This window comes from Myxocyprinus asiaticus, chromosome 10, assembly GCF_019703515.2.
Source record: "Myxocyprinus asiaticus isolate MX2 ecotype Aquarium Trade chromosome 10, UBuf_Myxa_2, whole genome shotgun sequence".
In the NCBI taxonomy this organism is placed as follows: Eukaryota; Metazoa; Chordata; class Actinopteri; order Cypriniformes; family Catostomidae; genus Myxocyprinus; species Myxocyprinus asiaticus.
This window is the reverse complement of record NC_059353.1, coordinates 7,297,446-7,319,412: the sequence shown is the minus strand read 5'-3', so window position 1 is coordinate 7,319,412 and position 21,967 is coordinate 7,297,446. Positions and strand designations below refer to the sequence as shown.

The 21,967-nt window shown below is 39.3% G+C and overlaps 1 protein-coding gene across 1 annotated transcript; it reads right to left on the bottom strand.

Moving 5' to 3' along the window:
• Window positions 1–1,665: 1,665 nt before the first annotated feature.
• On the bottom strand, window positions 1,666–17,025 carry LOC127447280 (ras-related protein Rap-2a-like). Its single transcript, XM_051709055.1, has 2 exons — window positions 16,286–17,025; window positions 1,666–3,640 (listed from the first exon to the last, which is right to left on the bottom strand). The coding sequence occupies exons 1-2, from the start codon at window positions 16,597–16,599 to the stop codon at window positions 3,403–3,405; spliced, it is 552 nt and encodes a 183-aa protein (XP_051565015.1). The 5' UTR covers window positions 16,600–17,025; the 3' UTR covers window positions 1,666–3,402.
• Between the last annotated feature and the right edge of the window lie 4,942 nt (window positions 17,026–21,967).

Genomic DNA, 21,967 nt, shown 5'->3' with positions numbered 1-21,967 from the left:
ATAAGCAAATTTATGCAACTTCACTACAGTAAAAACATACACTTCTATAATTTGAAACATTAAGAAATTATGAGAATGTGTCATGTATTTGGGGGCAGATTGCTGCCATCTGGTGAACAAAAGAAAAATAATGACTTGAAAATCATGCTATGACAATAATAGCCAATAGATGGCTGTAGTGTTCTATGCAACCTACTGTGTAGTAATTTTAGAGTTTAATTCAGAGTCCCACATAAACAACCCCTACCCCTACCCCTGAACCTAACCTTAACCCTATCACTAAATCTAACCCAAAACCTAACCTTAACAGTCAATAATGACTGGCTGACTGTGCATTATCCTGTAACACTTTATTTACGGTATAAAACAGGTATGCTGAGAAATGATTTGTGGCAGGGTGGATGGCCCTCCATTTTATAAAAAAAAAAAGAAATGTGGCATTTGCACACATGCCAGGATCTTTAAACCAGATAAACACATTAACAGAAAACAGACAAAGTGAGCAATGCCAGAAATCTCTGAACAGACTCATACTGTGTCTGTATGACACTTATAAGCAAGCCAGGTTGCTCAATCCAAGTTGCTCCAGATGCACTGTTCCTGAAATATATGTGCTGTAAATCACTTTTAATAGACAGCATCTGCATCCAAATGTGAGGGTACATGTGGATGTGCGTGAGCGTCATGTTGATAGATGGTGTGTGCCCGTATCTTCCCCCACTATAACAATTTCTGGCCAATCAAATCACTGCAAATTAGAGTGTGAAATTGGCAACGCGTGTTGTCATGTGGTTGCCATGACACCCAGCAAAAAGTCTCATGCTGGTGTCCTCATATGAAATGTCTAAATCTCTCCCTCAATGCTTCCATGTCCTCTCTTGGCTGTCTTTCCCTACATTTCTGTGTCCAGCGAGTGGGCAGAAGGTCAGGTTAGGTAGAAAACATTTACCCCATAAATCAAACACAAATTACCTCTGCTGACAATCTCAGCTAGTTGGCTTACCATTAATGTAAATTACTTTTTTTCATTACTATAACAGTGGCTCTGTTCAGAAAGCGATAGGCCTACTAGTGTACTGCTTACTGCAGAATATACTGTACTCTGCCTATTATTATTAATTTAGTGAGCAGTGTCTAGTTTTTGTCTTGGAAATTATTCTTTGTATTTAATTATACAAATATTGTGGAATAAAATGTCTTAACTTTTCAGTAAATTTTTTTTAATATTATTTCCATACCATAAATTAATCATACATTAGCTAATAAAGGTGCGTGCCATAAAGCTAATTTGATCTGCCCCGATTCGGGTACATATAGCAGTCGAGAAGAAATGACTACTAGTATAGCAATATGTCAATTTCAAGCAATTTGACTGCTGTCACTGTGAACGCCACATATCTCAGTATATGCTCAGAAAGCAACAGCCATAACATAAACACCAAACCTTCCTGAATAAAAAACAGAACCTGTTATGTGCCTGCAGATATTCAAACACCACTTTATTACACAGCGTCTGGGCCAGATTTTCTCTCTCACTATAAAACACAAACACACAGAACAAATGTTCTGGTCAAATATGAGCATTTCTGTCATATCAAGTGTGTAAGTATTAAACCTGAAAAAAGAAGAACAACAAAACAGAAAATGCACCACAGTGTGTGTGAGAGTGTTGAATGTACTTTATTTAGGTGCCAAACAAAAGAGTGTCACCATTCAGTCGTTCACGATAGTTGAGCACACGTCCATACAAAAAAATATAAAATCAATACTGACTCAGAGCTCTCTATTCAAACACATACACTCAAATAGACATACACTCATATGCACACCATCAATCTTCTTAATCTTTGTCTGTTCATCCTGGAGGTCCAAGCTTAACCTAATTTTTCAATTTACAGTCCACCAATAATAATCATCATCAGCATCAATGACCCATACATCCATGGCAGAATATTGAAGATAGTGAGTGTAGAAAGGGGGCTGAGAAACTGAAGAGACGTGCGAGAAAGGAGTGATATAGAGAGCGCGCAAGAGAGAATTAAGCCACATCCACACTAATCCGTTTTGTTTTGAAACCTCTTGTTTTATTTCAGTTTTTTTTAACGTCATCGTTCTCCAAACTATGTGGTAATGGAGAGCGTTTTCGAAATGCTCCATTTTCGGTGGAGGAAAACGCCGTTCTAGCATGGATGAAAGGTTTAAACATGGCGAAATTAATGCTTTTAAACAAAAACGGATTGTGTTGGTAGAAATGTCTTCCACCCCATGACCTGTCAATTTAGTGCCGTTCACACCGAATGCATTTTTGCGTCTCATGCCAAAGTACTGCATTTTCAGATGCCATGTTAAGTTAAAAAGATCTTTAACGTTTAAAAACGCATGGTGCGTTGTTTTATTTGTTGCGCTGCATCTAGCTTTTTAAGCACAATAACACGTTCGGTCTGAACGGCCCCTTATGCTGCATTCCATTAAACTAGGAAAGTTGGAACATCCAACTTTTCATTTGGAAAAGTGCAATGACACTTGGAACAAACTTGAAAACCAACTTAGAAACTGCAACGTGAACATTACTGAACATAAACATTCAATATCAAAGAAAATAAAATGCCTCAATCTTTAATCGGCACGCATTTTGGAACTTAGAAGAATGGAACGCAACATAAGTAATTATTCGGCCTACTTTTGGGAGGTGCCTTTGTGTCAGGAGCATGCCTTTGATGGCTTAAAATGCTCTTTAGGTAGGCAACTCATTCGAGAAACAGATGGTTTTTAGGCATCTGTTCTTCAATTAACTGATTGTTAAAATCTAATCATTAAAGGTGAAGTGTGTAATTTTCTAGCCACTATTGTCACCAAAAATACTGGCAAAAATAACAACAGTTTTCAATTAGCTTTCACGAACACACACGAGAAAACAGATAGTTCTGCTCCAAACTCACACCATTGCTTGAGTCAATGTTGGAAGTTTCAATATTTTAATAGCGCCACAGTGTTTACACTTTTTTCAGGGGAATAAACCTACAAACAGCTTACTCGTAGCTGTCTATCCACTGAAAGGTGGGATAGGAGAAAGTATTTTAACAGTGAAAAAATTACACATATCACCTTTAAATAATTATGGATAAAACACTTAGCATATGGCTAAGAACCCTTTTCTTCTCTAGGTCTCTCACCTGGTGACAAATTCAGATAAAATCATCAAGACCATAAAACCCAAAACGTAAAATATCATACATCCCCACTGCAGGATCCTGTAAATACAAGAAATGTGAGACATAAGGCAAGTGCATTTCCTGTGGTTGAGTCAGCCCAAATTTAAAGTCTGTAGATGATGGAAAAACACAGACACTAGAAGGTCAATGAAAGCTACTGAAATGTGAGTTCTGTGTTTGGTTTGGAGGGTTATTGTATATTGCAGGAGGAGCAGCATGGATCATCTTTATCCGGCTGTGCTGCGTAGTCCATCTGCCGCACAATCTCAGCAAAGAGTTCGTCCACCATTGTCTTGCTCTTGGCGGAGGTCTCAATGAACGGACAACCCCACTCCTCGGACAGCGCCTGTCCCTCTCTCACAGAAACCTCACGCTCACTCTCCAGATCCACCTTATTCCCCACCAAGATCACAGGAACCTTCTCATACCTGAAAAAAACACATGGTTTATCATAGAACCGTCAAACACTTAAAACCTGTATTTATCAAAGACTAATTAAAAGACACATTTAACTTCCATTATGTGACGTCTTCGAGTGAAACAGAATATTACGTGAGAAATTATGTAGGGCAGGGCTTGATTTTATCCATCAGGATTTGATTGTCATGGATGTCAGACAATGATATACAAGTCGCACCAGTGCCCATTCACCCACTTTTTCAACCGTCATGGTTACAGAAGTATGTCACATTTATAGGCATTCACATACAGGCATTCATAGGCTTTTCATAAAATTCCTTAATAAAAGTGTTGTACACCACGACCCAAACCAACCAGCTCCGAGGTGAATCACAAAATTTACAAACTTTAATTTTAAGCAAAAAAATATTTGAAAATCAGACAAAAAGACAAAGGTACAAGACTGTGTACTTAAAGCTGCACTATGTATATTTCTTTGGTTACAATTAACAAAAGTTCATTACTGAGCGAGTACGTAAAAAAATCAGTGTTCAAAACCATGTCCTTGTCTTACCCCGATTCACTACAGTAAGCCTACAATAATTAATTTCATTTTGAGCTGTTGGATTTGTCACACAATCGCAGGCTTAAGTCATTCGTCTTTGCGTGTTTACATCATGTCCGTAAGCTCAGAAAAGAAGAGCCTGTAGGAGAGCTGAACTTCTCCACTATACTACTCAATCACTAACAAGTGAAATCTGAACATTTGCCAGCCAGTGGCTAATCAGAAATTTTTTAGTCGCATAGCGCAAAATTTGGTCGCATATGCAAGTGATTCACTCGCACTGTAGAGGGTTGTCACAGAATAAAAGATCAATCTTGGGATTTAAGAATCGATATTAAGATTGTTTAAATGATGATCGGTATACATCGGAAAATCAATATTTTGACCTAGTCCTAATCTGCGAATGACGTAATCAAATTAAAAAAATTATATGAAAGAAATATGGAAAAAACTAGTTGATGATTTTAAATACAGAACTAACACATTTTTATTTTATATGCAAAATATTCTGATATTTACAAATATAGAAGTAGTTTGGGAGTGACGCCATGCGAGAAGCAGAGGTGTGAGACACAAGCTCTGCGAAATTTGCTAGTTTTTAAATTATTTTCATGTTATAATCCGGTGAGATTTGATAAACCCTGTTACATACTTGCTCTTTGAGGTAAACATGGCAAAGAAGTCAAAATCCTCAGACTCTGGAGACATTAAAAGACACTTACGTGTTCAAGCTGAAGCCCTGCGAGCCAGGGACTCGATTTGGACGGCACGTCGAGAGAAGAAATTCAGCGTCAACTGTCCAACATCTCGGTAATGCTGACAAACGTTGTTGCTGACTTGGAGGATCTTGCTGTAATACGTCGATCAATTACGGCGATGGAAACAAAATTCTCTGAGTTGTTTACAAGAGTGACAGAAGTTGAAAGATGGATCGATTATCCGCTAATCTGCCTGTGTCCAAAACAGATTTGGAATTAATTTTGGAAAAACTGGAATATTTCGAAAATATGAGCCGAAGGAATAACATATGAATTGTTGGAATTCCTGAGCATGAAGAGGGCAGAGATATGGTGAAATTCCTGGAAGAGCTCTTCCAGAGTCTGCTCGACATAACAGGCCATAAACTGGAAATCGAGCGAGTTCACAGAGTCCCGGCTCGCAGATCTGCTGAGGGAGACAATTCTGGCCAAATTTCTGAAATCATCCTATAAAGATCTCGTGTTGCACCAGGCGAGGAGCAAAGGGAAGCTTTCTTGGAAGAACCATAATATTTTCTTGTTCACGGACTTTGCGAATTCGACAAGAGAGAAACGCAATTGGTTCAAGGAATGTAAGAAACTCTTACACCAACAGAAGATAGCTTTTGCACTGATGTTCCCGGCCAAACTGAGAATAGAAACGAAGAATGGTCGCAAAGTATTTACATGTCCAAAACAGGCACTCTCCTTCATAAATACATTGGAGTAAGCCATTTGATGTTTCTTATATTAGTGGACTGCCTCGTTGTTGAGGAACTCTATTATCTGAGATAGCTGGGTGCCATTTTTGTTTCTTTTTGGGTTGGCTTCGCCTAGCGGCTGGAGTTTGTTTTATGGCATGGCTCCAAGAAACATTTGCATTGACGGAAGATATTTTTCTCGGCCAGATCGAGAATGGACACTATGGATGACTGCAAAATATCTACATGCTCACATAAAGGACATCTTTTATAAAGTTGACAGGCTGAGAAAGTTATGGTGGTTTTTTTTTTGTTTGTTTTTCTTTTCCGCGGCCTCCGAGTTAGTTTGGCTCTTGATCATCCGAGGAACCGAGATGCCGGTTTTGTTTTTCGTGCTGGCTCGAAAAGTTATCTCTCTCCACATGGAATGTGAATGGGTTGGGGCACCCTATAAAAAGAAGGAAGATTATTTATTTTCTTAATCGTAAGAAATATGATATTGTGTTTCTTCAAGAAACACGTCTTTCCCCGCAGGAAGCTGAAAAATTTGGTAAGATATGGGGTGGACATGTTTTCTTTAGTGCTTGTTCAAGTAAGAGCAGGGGAGTCATTACAATGATAAATAAGCATCTACAATTCAAATGTCTCAAACATATTAAAGATAAATTAGGAAGAGTCATTGTTTTTTTAGGAGAAATCCAAAATCAAAAATTGATTTTGGCTAATATTTACACACCTAACGCTGATGATCAGGGCTTTTTTATAGATCTTGATGGGATATTGCAAGCTGCTGGCACCCCTTATGATATAATATTGGGAGGAGACTTTAATCTTTTGATGGACTCAGTCCTTGATCATAGTGAAGCAAAAGTGTGTAAACCCCCTAGAGCAACACTGACGCTTCACAGGATGTGTAAAATCTTGGTCTTACAGATATTTGGAGACTTTTGAACCCATCTGGTAGGAACTATACATTTTTTTCATCAGTTCATAAGATTTACTCTAGAATATATATATTTTTATTTTTTTATATCTAAGTCCCTCATTTCATCTGATGTGGATTGCTCAATTGGAAACCTTTTAGTCTCAGATCACACCCTGGTGAACTTAGAGATGTTGCCATATACAGAGAAAAAGAAATCATATAGTTGGCACTTTAATGTATCCCTTTTGCAAAATCCTGATTTACAACAAATAATAAAGACTGAAATCAATGTTTAAATGGAGACCATCTGGTCCTCAGTATCTTCTGTAGGAGTGGCTTGGGAGGCACTTAAGGCTGTTCTTAGGGGTTGAATCATACAGTATGCCTCACTCATCAAAAAGTCCAATGCACAAAACTCATGTAGTTGGAAGGAAATATTAAAAGTGCTGAAAAATTGACCCGACTGAAATACAGATATAATACTATTTTGTCACGGAAAGTGGAGTTTTGGTTATTCAGGGCAAAACAGTCATACTTTGAGTCAGGGGACAAAGCAGAAAAACTTTTGGCTAGATATATAAAGCAGAGAGAGTCTTTTTCTACCATTCCCTCAGTGAAATCTGCTGGTGGTGAAATATTTACCTCAGCCATTGATATTAATAATGCCTTTAAAGAATTCTATCTTGATCTCTACAGTTCCACGTCTTCGTCTACTGATGAAGATATTAGAAACTTTGTGGAACCATTAGCTCTTCCTAAACATACAAATGAGCAAAAAAACTCTCTTGATTCTGAGATAACCTTGGAGGAACATGACGAGGTAATTAAGTCCTTACCTACAGGCAAGGCTCCAGGGCGTTATGCCTTTATGCTACAGAACTGGCTCCACTTTTGTTAGAAGTCTATTCTGAATCATTAAAGAATGGGAAGCTTCCACCAACCATGACACAAGCCCGGATTAGTCTGATTCTTAAAAAAGACAAAAATCCAAACAAGTGTAAAATTACTGTCCAATTTCCCTGATCCAGCTAGATGTAAACATTTTGGCTAACCGATTATGTAAAGTTATGACATCTCTTATGCATATAGATCAGGTGGGGTTTATTCGGTGTCGTAGCTCTTCTGATAATATTAGGCGTTTCATCAATATCATGTGGTCAGTAGCGAATGATCAGTCTCTGGTCACTGCCATTTCACTTGATGCCGAAAAGGCGTTTGATATGGTAGAATGGGATTATCTTTTTAAGATTTTGGAAATGTATGGGTTCAGGAGTACGTTTATTGGTTGGATCAAGTTACTTTGTAGACACCCTGTAGCAGCGGTACAAACAAATGGATTAATTTCAGACCCGTCAGGGTTGCCCTCTTTCCCCATTATTGTTCTGTCTTGCCCTGGAACCATTTGCAGCCGCGATAAGAAAGGAGGATGATTTTCCAGGGGTGACGGCGGGAGGCGTGGCGCATAAGCTTCTGCTTTATGTAGATGATATTTTATTATTCGTCTCTGACCCTACTAAATCTATGCCTCGACTCCACAGAATTATTCATTCCTTTTCCAAATTCTCAGGATACAAAGTCAACTGGTCTAAATCCGAAGCTTTGGCTTTGACAGCATATTGTCCAGTAACGGTCTTCCAGCCAGGCGCCTTCCAGTGGCCAAAACAGGGCATTAAGTATTTGGGCATGTTATTCCCAACAAATTTGTCTGATTTAGTCAGAGTTCATTCTGACCCTTTAATAAAAAGGTTTTTGGACGATGTAGACAGGTGGGCTTCATTACATTTATCGATGATTGGGAAGGTTAGTGTTATTAAAATGAACTGTATTCCAAAATTTAACTACTTGCTACAGTCTCTCCCGGTAGATGTCCCCCTCTCTTATTTCAAGCAATTTGAGAGCATAGCGAAGTCTTTCATTTGGAGTGGTAAGCACCCCAGATTACATTTAAATAAGTTACATAGGCCGATTGATAAAGGTGGGCTAGGCCTACCCAAGATTTTGTTTTATTATTATGCATTCGGTCTCAGACATTTGGCTCATTGGTCGCTTCCACCTGAAACAGCCCCTCGCTGGTTCTGCATTGAACAAGAACTTCTTGCCCCTATTTTGCCATTGCAAAGCCTTTCCATCAAACTAAATAGAGAAGTTAAATCACACCCCGTTATTTCACATTTGCACTTAGTATGGACAAAAGTGTCCAGAGTGTTTGATTCAGATATGTATCTAAATGTTGCCTCGAGCCTATGGCTAAACCCCAAACTATGCATTAATAAGTCCCCTTTTTGTTGGTCAGAGTGGATTGTGAGGGGGGTTAATTCACTCAGTGATCTTTATGAGAGCAGTGTGATGAGATCCTTTGAAAATTTGGTTCAATATTTTAGGATCCACAGATCTCGGTTTTTTAGGTATCTTCAGTTACGCCACTTGCTCTGTACTATTTTTGGGAATAGCATACACCCCCCTAAAACAGCAGATACTCTAGGAGAGGTGATTTCTGCTTTTGGAAATGGCCATGAGGCTTCAGTGTATTACACCTTATTCATTCAGAGTCTGGGGGATGGAGTCTCAGCCACTCTCAAAAGATTATGGGAGAAAGATTTAAACCTGGAATTGGAGGAGGGAGAATGGGCTAGGATTTTAAAAACATAAAGACTGCATCGAGAGATGCAAGGGTGCGCCTTATATAATTCAACATTTTACATCGGTTCTATTGGACCCCCTCTAAATTGTATAGGCTTGGTCTTAAAGACACACCCACCTGCTGGCAATGCCAATCAGAGGATGAGACATGGCCCATGTTTTTTGGTGGTGCGCTGAGATTCAGGAATTTTGGTTGAGGGTACAGAGTGTTGTGTGTGATGTTTTGGGCATTCGGATTTCGTTTTGCCCCAGACTCTGTGATTTGGGTGATGGGGCGGTCATCGACGCAGGTGACAAATACATAAACAATTGGGTTTTATTGGGAAATGGGGTAGATATTTGATGTTTTTGGGGGGCTCTCGGAGTGGGTCTGTGGAGAGAGAGGTATAGAGTTGTATGTTTATTATATGTGTATATATATATATATATATATATTTTTTTTTTTTTATCCTCTGTATATGTGTGAACTTATGCAAGACCACTGGGATGTTCGTTTGGGGAGGGGAAGTAGTGGGAGTTAATGTTGATTCATGGTATATATGTTTTGTTTTTCTTTGCTTTGGAAAATCAATAAAAATGTTAATCACAAAAAAAACAAATATACAAGTAGTTAGAGTTTGTAGGGAGAGCGACTCAATTGCATTATTCAAATGGGAGTCAGAGGTCGCTGCAGAGCTCTTTTAGCGCACTTTGTTTGCTGCGATTCTCTGATAGGTGGTTTGTTCCTCTGCTGGATCATGGACAGTGTAGTTCTTCACCAGGAACTGAACTAACATGGACTGAAGGCTTCTATGGAAGCAATTGTATAAAAAAAGCATCATTGTATTTGCTCAGGACACATAAAATACCTCCAGCACATTAGATCACATCATTTAAATTCTCCCAGTACATTAACATTGTTCAGTTTTCCTCAAGGCAACAGAAGAATGTCTCACACCCATATCCACTAACTGTGTAGTGATAACTGGCCAGAGGGGGATGAGAAGGATGGAGTTACTGTGGCCACATCCCTCATAACCACATCCTGTTATCAACAAACCACAAATGATATCACAGTTTCAAAATACTTTCAGAATGATAAAGTAATATTCTCACAGTCTCCACTCTGCAAACATACAGAGAGAGAGAGAAAAAAACAATTAGATTTTTAAATTTTCAGAAGAAAAAGTGATACAATACTGTTACGATGGTAGGGAGATGTGAGTAGTTGCAAGGGCATTGTTATGTGGTTGCTAGGGTGTTTGAGTGGTTTTAGTGTGTTTCTATGTGGTTGCTTACTGGCCAAAGTCAAAAAAGCCCATTCCCAAGTCTCTATCATAATCTTATTGCTTCTTCACTGTAAATCTAAGGGGTTTATTTTTGCCCGTTTTAATGTCTGCCATTCGAAAAAATTTAAGTAATACTGTTTCGAAAACTAATGGCACAACACTCCTCAACAAGCTGCATGATTTGAGTTAGTGCCTGACCAATATATCGGTCGGCCGATATTATACCGATATGCACAGAAATGAAATCTTTTTTTCAGAACATATAATGCAGAAAACAATGCTTTAGAATTGGTGTAAAAACTTAGTTTGTCCAGCAGAGCGTGCTCCGACTCCATTGTTTACAGAGCTGACTCTGAGCTGATGGTGGCTCTGCAGACAGGGCGCAGTTGAGCTGCGTGTCATCATGGTAAGTTGCTAACTAGTTTGTGAAATACATACTGGAAAGTTATTAAACAATGACCCCATCATTTTCCCTTTTCAATATAACTAATATAAAGTTAACCCTGTCCCTGACAACCATGTCACTCATGTTTATCACATCTGTTTGTGATGTTAGCCAACTATAGTTTGTCAGTGCTGTCAGTAATGTAGCAGATTGAAAGGTAAGCATCAGAGCATCTTTTTGCAGCTCAACAGACAATGGTGCGGTGGTGGATTGTGTCTGTTGAGTGTTGATTTCATGCAACGTTGTTACCTAGTTGGTGAGACGCAGTGCTGGAAAATAAATAAAGTCCATCTTTTATTCTCCGTGACAACGAGCTTAGAGCTAACTAGCTAACCACATAGCTATTTTCATTGCTTGTCAGCTGAGTGGAAGCTAAAGAGTAAACATGTATTCACCAAACTGTTTTGTTTAGGATTCGCAGTTTGGTACCCCCTTCAACCGAACAATTCCAGTCCTTGCATTTACAAAATGTCATATTTAAAAGTCTGTTTTTCCACCGTTGAATGTTTCCCCTGAACTTGTATAGCAGAATACCATGTAACATCGCTTGACTTGGCAGGTGTAAATGCTTCTTGTTTTACAACCTGCCCCTAATTGACTGGCAGTATTAAAATAGTCAGAATTTGACTGATACTAAACAGTACTACTGATGTTTATTTATCTATTTATTTTATTTGAATTTATTCTTTATTGAAATGGTCAGCAACTGACTGATACTGAACATACAGTACTGATGTTTATTTAGATATTTATTGTATTTTATTTATTCTTTATTTTCTCAGTGTTCATTTCTAGAATTTGTAGACAATGTATAATAATAATGTCGAATATTCTTTGATAAAAATATTTAAGAAAGCAGCCTTCTGAGTACCTTTGCATAGTCATATTGGGGCAAAATCTACATAGAAAAGGTCTGTTTTCATTCCAGCTCAAAAATTAACTATATCGGCCACCATATCGGTAATCTGTGAATTTTCCCACTCTAAAATCGGTATTGGTCTCAAAACTCTAATTAGCGCCCGACTGATTTATCATGTCAGCACAAATGGTGCAGGACGAGTTTAATACTGAGGGTTAAAGCTCTTTCACAACAAATGCAAAAAAATGTATTGTGATGAAGAGTTTGAACAGAAACGATGGATTTCTATGGAGACTTTCACACCGAAAAAGCCAGATTTTTTATATGGTGTCAGTTTTTTTCCTCGCCCAGCAATGACCCAACTGAAACCAATCACAGCACATCAAATGGTTCATTTAAAAATACTCACAATATGTAACAAACAGTACTGATAGGTGCAAGACATTTTTATGGTCATACGTTTTAGTCATTGATTTGTTTAACTTCTATAAATTGCACCAAACCCTCAGAAATCACATCTGAGATAAAACACCATTTTTTGCTCACTCACCCTTCAACAAGAACAAACAGCACTGGATCACAGATGTCTCTCATTCCCACTATCTTCCCTCTTCATTATGCATCGCTTTTACTGTATGAAATATTTATGCCATTCAATTATTTAATATTTTCTGTGAGCAAAAACATCCATCTGTGCAAGAGCCTGCAGATCTATATTATTTGCGTGAGAATGCGAGCTAGATTAGATGTTGTTTGTGGCTGTTTATAAATATGTCTGATCCAGAGGGGTGGAGTAAGTTTGGGTTTCAGGGTGACTGTGAGGTTAGGGGGAGAGGGGTGGGGCAACAGGGTGTAGGGTGGAGTTACAATAGGGTTTAGGGTTGAGTTTAAAATTGATAAGGATTAAAGAATGTGTGTAAAGTTTTTATGAAACAATACTCGCTCCTAATTATTTCAAATTGATGTGAAATAAAAATTGGCCTTATATTTATGGTCTTATTGTTCATAATTCATTGGTTTTCTAAAGAAAACATTTTTTGTCTTCTTAACCTTTCATCATAATATATTAACTTGGTCTGCCTCTGAGGAAAAAAAAACGAAAAAAAGAAAAAAAAAACAATATTCTTTTCTGACTGACGTCACCAATCCCTCTTAGACCAGAAACTTTATGCAAGTACCTGCACACAGATACAACTGCGATCCAGTTGCCAGTAAACTGGATGTGTTATTATTTAGGTGAGATGCTATAAATATATTGTCTTTAATTTAACTGCTAGGCAATAATCTCTTCAAACTGTCTGCCATGACAGTAGTTGACTCGAAAGAGAAAATTTACAGTAGTAGCGGACAGTTCCCTCTAATCTAGCTATAGCACCCCCTTGTGGCAACTTTGAGAATGCAACGCATACTTGCGCTGTGTTCAGGACTTGACATTAACACCCACCAATCCACTATCAGGGCGTGCTAACTGACTCCAACCAGGTCTCCTAAGCAACCGAATTGGCCCAGTTGCTAGGGAGGGTAGAGTCACTGGGGTAACCTCTTCGTGGTCGTGATTAGTGGTTCTCGCTCTCCATGGGGCGTGTGGTAAGTTGTGCGTAGATCGCAGAGTTTAGCATGAGCCTCCACATGTTGTGAGACTCCACGGTGTCATGCACAGCGAGCCACAAGTTGCGCAGATTGACGGTCTCAGAAGCGGAGGTAACTGAGGCTTGTCCTCCGCCCCTCGGATTGAGGTGAGTAACCGCGCCACCACGAGGACCTAGTGGGAATTGGGCATTCCAAATTGGGAGAAAAGGGGATAAAATAAATAAATAAATGCATAAAAAAAATAATAATAATAAAAATAAAAACACCCGCCAATTCGCAAAATGTGGGTAGAACTTGGCAGTCGTGTAACTCCCTCCCTCTTACTAGCCACTTTGGCAGGTGAAATTTTCAGGGGTTTTCCTGCATTGAAAATTCTGTTAATGTCAGGCCGCCGAAGCAAATTAAATCTTGCGTTCAGTGCTTTGAGCACTAAATATTCTTCTCATCTGAAACGCAGGCTCGTCTTTTGTGTGGCGCGATTGAAACCTGTTTTTTGTGCGATTTTGTTGCGAGCCATCACAGACTGAACCGCTCTGCGCTATCTAATCTCTGAAGCACACACATCAAACGGCATCACTTGCTGCATTCAAAAAAAAATTTTCCCATTTGAATATATTCTTTCATTAAGAAAAATGTCACTCGGAAATAAAATGGGTTATGCATGCCATTTCACGTTGACTTTAATCATCCTTTCTTCTATAAATGTTCCTATTGAGTCAAGTAATGCTAATGGATTGCTAATACAAATTCTTTCATAATTTAGAACCAATTCTAAAGGATCCCAATGGGATCAAGTAAGAGAGAATCAATTAAGATCCTACAGCATAAACTGAAATTCAGTTTTTTCCCCCCTTCAGAATTGGGTTTATCAATTGGGATCTTAAGTCATTCTTATTGGATTCATATTTGATCCCATTATGGATCCAAATTATTATGGAATTTCCACCAGCAATCCTTTAAGATTTTTTTGACTAGGGCTCAAATTTGCATTTGAGTGTATGCTTTGATCTAATATGTGGGGATGTTCTAGTACTCAAAAGGCCCTGATTGCTTACCTTTTTAGCCTTTAAATTTCAATGCAAACAAGCTTTGATTTAAAGCCTTCAAGCCCAACTAAATGTCTCCTTTCCAAAAAAAAAAAAAAAAAAAAGGAAACTTATGGTTTAGTCACATCTATTGTATTATATTTATTGGTTTTAAATAACAAAATGTCCTTTTCTGTTTTTGGAACTGCTAACAACTGCTGTGATAAATACCATCCATTTGTAAACTTCCACATTTGATTTCCTGTAGACTTTGTCAGCTGTACTGGGTTTCCTATTTTCTAAAAGGAGCTTTTAGGGTTTAGCAGCTTCAAATGCCTTTCTGACTCCATTTATTCTCAGATAATGGCTGAACAAAAGAAAATCTCTACAGCAACCAGCGGCATTGTGCTGGACTACAAAAAAATGACATTATCAAAACTATTGTTGTACATTGTAAATAAATAAATGTAAAATAAAGTACGGAAATCTACTGTAATTGTTGAATTCAATAGTTTCTGGTCAAACATTTTGCATTCTGGAAGATCAAGAACAGGATCAGTGTGAATTAAATAGTTTTACAGTAAATACCAGAGCATTTGGGGAAAATTTACATTAAAAATTACTGTTTCAACTTGGTAAAAGCTAGTGACATTTTGAACCATTTATTTTAAATCCCAAAGAATATAAGAGCTGTGGCACATTGTTAGTGTTCAGGTTGTGAACAACAGTGTTCCTGCCCCTTCACTCTTCCCAATCATCTCCCATCAGCCTTCACTTGACTGTCCAATAAAAAGTAATATTAAAAAAAGTACAATTCAGCCTAAATGGACCAATCTACTGTATGGCTTGAGGTGAATAAACACGTACCCTGAGCTGATCCTTAAAGGAATAGTTCACCCAAAAATTACAAATCTCTCATCATTTACTCACCCTTATGCTGTCTCAAACTCGTGTAACTTTCTTTAGTGGAACACAAACAAAGATTTTATGATGGAGATATAATGCGGTTATATTCATACAATGCAAGTCAATGGGGTCCAACACTTTGAAGCTCCTACAAGGACATGAAGACAAAATATCTTTGTTTGTGTTCTGCAGGAGAAAGTCATACGAGTTTGAGACGGCATAAAGATGAGGAATAGTTCCCCAAAAAATGGAAATCCTATCATTTAATAACCTCAATTTCGCTTGTGCAAATTCAAACTTGACGATTTCAGTGAATAAAGACTTAAAATTACCATCGGTTTCTCGCACAAAACAACATATAACTTATGAGGACTTGGAATACAGTACATAAGTTGTGTATTACACTTCTTTTGTAGTACTTTAATGCCGTTTTACTTTTTTGAGCTTTGCAGTGTAAATCACTATCCACTTTCATTGTCAGGAAATGAGCAGCTCGGACATTCGGAGTAAATGATAGAATTCGATTTTTTGGCTGAACTACTCCTTATGTGTTAGTAATCTAGACATGGTATATTTGAGATACACATCAGATACAGATACACTGACACTATCGTCTGAATGCCATATACAGTACATATGTCATATCCAGTGTACTGTTTTAACACTTTCTACAACAGCATCTGGTGTAATTTGTGTGTATGTACTCCTCACAAAATCATTATGAGGTTCCCAAAAATACCTGATAAATACATACGGATGCAGTTTTGTTCTTCTTTCAAACAGGATCAGGTTTAGAGTGTGTTTTAATACCATCAATGCTCAAGCAACAGGCCTGTAAAGGCCCAACTAGACTCAAGATTACGCAATATAGATAGCAGCTCATTGACCTAAAGGTACTGATAGATATATTGTAGCTAATATTATTGTCTCAGGATGCACTTTGGGGGGAAAGTGATACGGCATCATTAGCCAAAGCTGTGAAACATTTGAGACGTATATGTGTCCCGTCTCACCTCTTCACTCGGATGATCTGATCTCTCATCGGTTTAATGTCTTGAAAGCTCTGCTGGTTGACCAGACTGTAGACCAGAATGAAGCCCTGTCCGTTTTTAATGTACAGGTCCCGCATGGACGCGAACTGCTCCGTGCCCGCCGTGTCGAGGATCTCCAGCACCGACGGCGACGAGTCCACCTCGATCTCCTTACGGTAAAAATCCTCGATGGTCGGGTCGTACTTCTCGATAAACGTCCCGGTGACGAACTGCACGGTGAGAGCGGATTTACCGACCCCGCCGCTTCCGAGGACCACCACTTTATACTCACGCATCTCTCCGGTATGAACGGGTGTCAGAATCAAAATAATCTCACACGGCACTCAGCGTGGAAATGATTTTCATGTTTGACTGCGTTTAAACCGACATAAACAAGTCTCGCACAAAGACATGATTCCCGCATGATCACGGAGCCGCCCGGTGCACCGGCGGCCCAAACGCGCCTATAATTCACAACGGGCAACAGCTGAATAGATGCGTTCACCAATAACTTGTGCTTTTCCTCTGCTCAGCTCACCATCCTATAGGAGAAAAAGGAAGACTACGTGAAGGAACCCCGCCGATTGTCTTCGGTACCGGCGGATTAAAATATTATCCTCTATAATCAGATGAACTGAAATGATATTGGTGTTTTCAATGTCTTTCTGCTCTATCCGCCGCGCCACTCCCCTCTCGGCCTCCGTACAGAGACGCTTCGTTTAACGGATTCGTGAAGCGCCCAATAGCCGCCCCTGCTGCATCAAACCGCGCCCACGCCAGCGCATAGGACAAAGTTGATTTCCGCTTGAGTCAAAACGAACCGGTTGTCGACAGTTGCCTGTCAGGAAAGTTGAGAGCAATCACCCGACAGACAAGATGCGGCTGCGCGGGCCGCGCACTCCATCATCCTCCAAGTGATGGAAGAGAATGCAGGATGTTGTCGCCATGGAAACTCACTGGTATCTAAGGTGCATGTAGGTGGTAATAACAGTTAGTCCTGTAGATGGTTTGGTCAGGATAAATCTATGTATGTTTTATATTTATGATACAATACAATACAAAAAGTGAACCATTAGAATTTAAATTCTGTTGGTTGCAGAATATTTTACACATATCCTAAAAAAATTAAAAAAAATAAAAAAAATAAAAGATTTTCTAAATGACAAACAGAACATTATTGGAACTAAAAGAATATAAAGATATCAACAGTGCATCTTTTAGTTTTAACACAGTCAGCTTTTGCTGTGGATTATGACTTTGGAAAACCATATAAACAATAATTAAAATCGAATTGGTAAAAGAGTCCCATTTAAGAACTCATAGATTGATCTGTTAACAGGAGTGAACAAGTCAAACATTAGGCTAGTGAAATGTTTTGTTTAAAGGGGTCATGACATACAGTACTCTGTTTTTTTATAGTTTTATTTTGTTCCCTGAGGTCCACTGATAATGTTAGTAAAGACATAATTTAGTAATATATGATCATTTTCCACCCTGTCTCTGGCCATCTCTCTAAAACGCTATGTTTTGGCCTAAGCGCCTCCTTAAAACTTCAATGTAAATACCCACTGTTCTGATTGGCTAACATTATGCAGCCCCTCGGATACAACCATATTTGAAACTCAATCAGAAGAGAATAAACTGGCTCCACAACATTATAAAACTACATTTCAGGGATTACACATAACGCACATCCAACACATTGCATCTGAATATATTAAACTGCTCACTCACTGTAAGCACAGCAGCACCATAAACTATCAAGCAGTCATAACATTTGAAATATTCATGAATGAAACGGTTTACTTGCGATTTTGGGTCAAAGTGTTTTTAACTGCCCCATCCTTTAATAGTTCCTTTGCAATGCTTGAATCATATTATGACTGGTTCACAAACAATCCACACTGATATAAGCTAAAAAATATATATATACAATCCACGCTGATATGAAAAAAACCCCCCCACACATACATAGTCCAAAGCACGGTGAATAGACGCACACACATTCAGCATCACATCGCTGGAAACGCATCAAAATTCATGATGGTGCTGCGGATGGCCACCTCGGTGTGGAGCGCTCCTATTGTTTTGTTGTTTTTGTTTGTTTGTCCTGTGTTTTGTAATCTTTTTCCAGTCAGTTTTACCAGGGACGAACTGCTGAACATTCGGCAGCATATACCAGATAATCTTTTCCAGGTTTTTGAATATTCTGACGCTTTGCTGGCCATTTTAGTCAGAGGCGCAGCTCTGCTGTTCAAGAGACGCAGGCGAGGGAGACAAGCAGGCACGCTGATCAAGCTCCGTTGGAGCGGCTTTCGAACAGCGTTGCCAAGTATTCATCTAGCGAATCTCTGCTCTTTTCCTAACAAAACGGACAAACTACATGTCCTCACCCGTACAAACAAGGACTTTTCAAACTCTGCTGCCTTGTGCTTCACAGAAACCTGGCTGTGTGAAGCCATTCCAGACAGCGCATTACATCTGCCGGGCTTTCAGCTGTTCAGAGCGGATCGCATTGCGGAGTTAACGAGGAAAACGAGAGGCGGTGGAACATGCTTTTACATAAATGAAAGTTGGTGTACAGATGTAACAACGTTAAAGAAGATGTGCTGTCCTAATTTGGAAGCACTCTTTATTAACTGTAAGCCGTTCTACTCGCTGCGGGAGTTTTCTTCATTTATTCTGGTGAGTGTGTATATCGCGCCAAATGCGTGCGTGAGTGCCGCACTGCAACGGCTGGCTGATCAAATCACACAGAACAACAATACCCGGACTCAGTTATTATTATTCTTGGGGATTTTAACAAAGCAAACCTCACACGTGAACTGCCCAAATACAAACAGCACATTACATGCCCAAACAGTGACAGAAATATACTGGATCACTGCTACACAACAATAAAGGATGCATATCGCTCTGTCCCTAGAGCAGCTTTGGGACTTTCTGATCACTGTCTGGTTCATCTTCTTCCAACCTACAGACAGAAACTAAAATCTGCTAAGCCTGTATTAAGGACTGTAAAGAGATGTACCAGCGAAGCAGAGCTGGAACTACAAGCCTGCTTTGATTGCACTGATTGGAGTGTTTTTGAGGCTGCAGCCACAGACCTGGACGAGCTCACAGATACTGTTACATCATTTATCAGAGGATATGTGCATTCCTACTAGGACTTATTTAACATTTAACAATGACAAACCATGGTTTACAGCAGAACTCAGGCAGCTTTTTCAGGCCAAAGAGGACGCTTACAGGGGTGGGGATAAAGTCTTGTACAATCAGGCCAGGAAAACACTGAATAAGGAAATCAGAGTGGTTAAAAGAAGATACTCTGAGAAGCTGAAAAACAAGTTTTCAGCTAACGACCCTGCATCAGTGTGGAGTGGCATGAAACAACTTAGGAATTACAGGACTCCTACCCCCAACCCTGTGGTGGAACAACAACTGGCTGATGACCTGAATGAGTTCTACTGTAGATTCCTTCACCAGCTGAGGAAGTTCAACCTGCCACAGGCGCTGCTGATCCAGTTCTACTCAGCAGTCATTGAGTCTGTACTCTGCACTTCAGTAACTGTCTGGTTTGATTCAGCTATAAAATCGGATATCAGAAGACTACAAAGGACAGTTGGGACTGCTGAGAGGATTATTGGTTGCCCCCTGCCCTCCTTTCAAGAACTATACACTTCCAGAGTGAGGAAGAAGGCTGGAAAAATCAACCTGGACCCCACTCACCCTGCCCACTACCTTTCTGAACTGTTGCCTTCTGGCCGACGCTTCAGAGCTCTGAGCACCAGAACCATCAGGCACAGGAACAGATTTTTGCTCAGGTTATCCATCTCATGAACAGTTAAAACTAACCCCATTGAGCAATAACTATGTGCAATTCACAGTCTAGTCTTTTTATATTTCTCCAACAATATAAATATTTGTATTATACAGTGCAATGGAATGTAATTGCCATTACATTCCATTGCACTGTATATAACAGATTTGTATTTAGTTTTGCACTACGTATGTATGTATGTTTGTGTCTCTGTGTGTATATGTGTATATATGTATGTGTATGTATGTATATATATATATGTATGTATATGTATATATATGTATATACACTGTCTTATTGTGTATTCTATATATACTTTTTTCTATTCAGTTTCAATTTTTATATATTTATTTTTATTCAATTTTAATTATTTTTAATATTGTCTCTGTCTTGTTGCTGTTTTGTATTGTTGTGCATTGGAAACTCCTATCACAAGACAAATTCCTTGTATGTGTAAGCATACCTGGCAATAAAGGTGATTCTGATTCTGTAAATGGTCAAAGATGTCCATCTAGTCCATGTTTATGTGGGTTACGCCATCCATGTATTCCTGATAGGAAAGAGAAATGGTTGCACAGTCCATACAGTTCATTAGAGTTCACAGAGGCTTTATCGTCTGGACAGAGATTGAGGCACATCTGGGCATAGAACTTCTAGCTAAATCTAAAACTACATTCATCACACATAAACATTTCAAGTTATTGGAAGGCACAGCATTAACCATAACACAATACTTTGTTGTTCTTTGGTCATAACACAAAATCAAAGTAGCACCTGACATTGGTTACTAGGAACAAAATGTTAGAGGAAAGGAGGGTTAAAGGTTAAAAGGCTTATCCTTGGAAATGATTGGTGTTAACCTGTGGGATGGGCTCAGACTGGTGTGTAAAACGCGGCTGTATTAGAAGTGAGTCCAGTCTGGCCTGTAGGTGTTGAATGTACCTGTACATGGCGTGTGCAATAATTGCGATGATGATCCAACCACTAAGGAGGAGCCAGAGGGCAACCAAACTGATTGGGTATTCTCGGTAAGATGACGATCTGCTTATGTGACTATGAAATATAGTGGTCAAGCCAGTCGGTTTGAGACTGAACTTCACTAATTTCATCCCTTCAGCCTGAAGCTGCTATCGAAGGGTGTTATCAAAGGGTAAAACCCTTCAGGGTACTATAGTCACTGTAAATTTGCAATCCATTCTTATCAATAACACTTTGCACACTTTAGGGACTTTTGTCAGAGAAAACAACTTATGCGTGTATCGTTAGAGATCTAATGCAAGACCTCAAGACCTATTGGATGAGGCACACAACAGAACGTCCCTGAAACATGACATCATCAGGAGTTGAAATACCTCTGAAATGCTTCCAGAGTGGCTTCCAGTGACTTTGTTCACCGAATATAGACGTAGCTCTTTGCTGCTCTCAGGTGCAACCTCGTGGCACAAGGAAGTAACGTCCGACTTGAAACTGTGGCCATACAATCTCCATCTCGCTGGACGAGTTGAGATTACTCTGTGTTCAACCGAACACTCTAACGGATCCGAAGGAGACCGCCGAGCAATTCGCATCTTCATCCGTTTGCCTACAGAAGTGAAGAGATTAAAGATTTCTCTTCCATCTTCAATCAAGTCGACATTTCTGAGTTCTCCGCCAGCCCGCTGAGAATCAACAGCCGTACCGCCCACCGACAGAGCGAGGAAACGGCCTCCCGTCATCACCCGAGCCTCAAGGAACCGGGTCAGAGTTAAAGGACGGAGGAAAGCACATTGTACCTGTGTCCTCATGCGATTCAAGTAAGAGGTTTACGTCTGGGCAGAGATAGAATATTATAGTGTGTTATTCTT

Coding starts and splice junctions, on each gene's coding strand:
- LOC127447280 (XM_051709055.1), bottom strand. CDS start 16,599: ATGCGTGAGTATAAAGTGGTGGTCCTCGGAAGCGGCGGGGTCGGTAAA. Junction 3,641..16,285: donor CAGATCATCCGAGTGAAGAG/GTGAGACGGGAC, acceptor TGTTTTTTTCAG/GTATGAGAAGGTTCCTGTGA.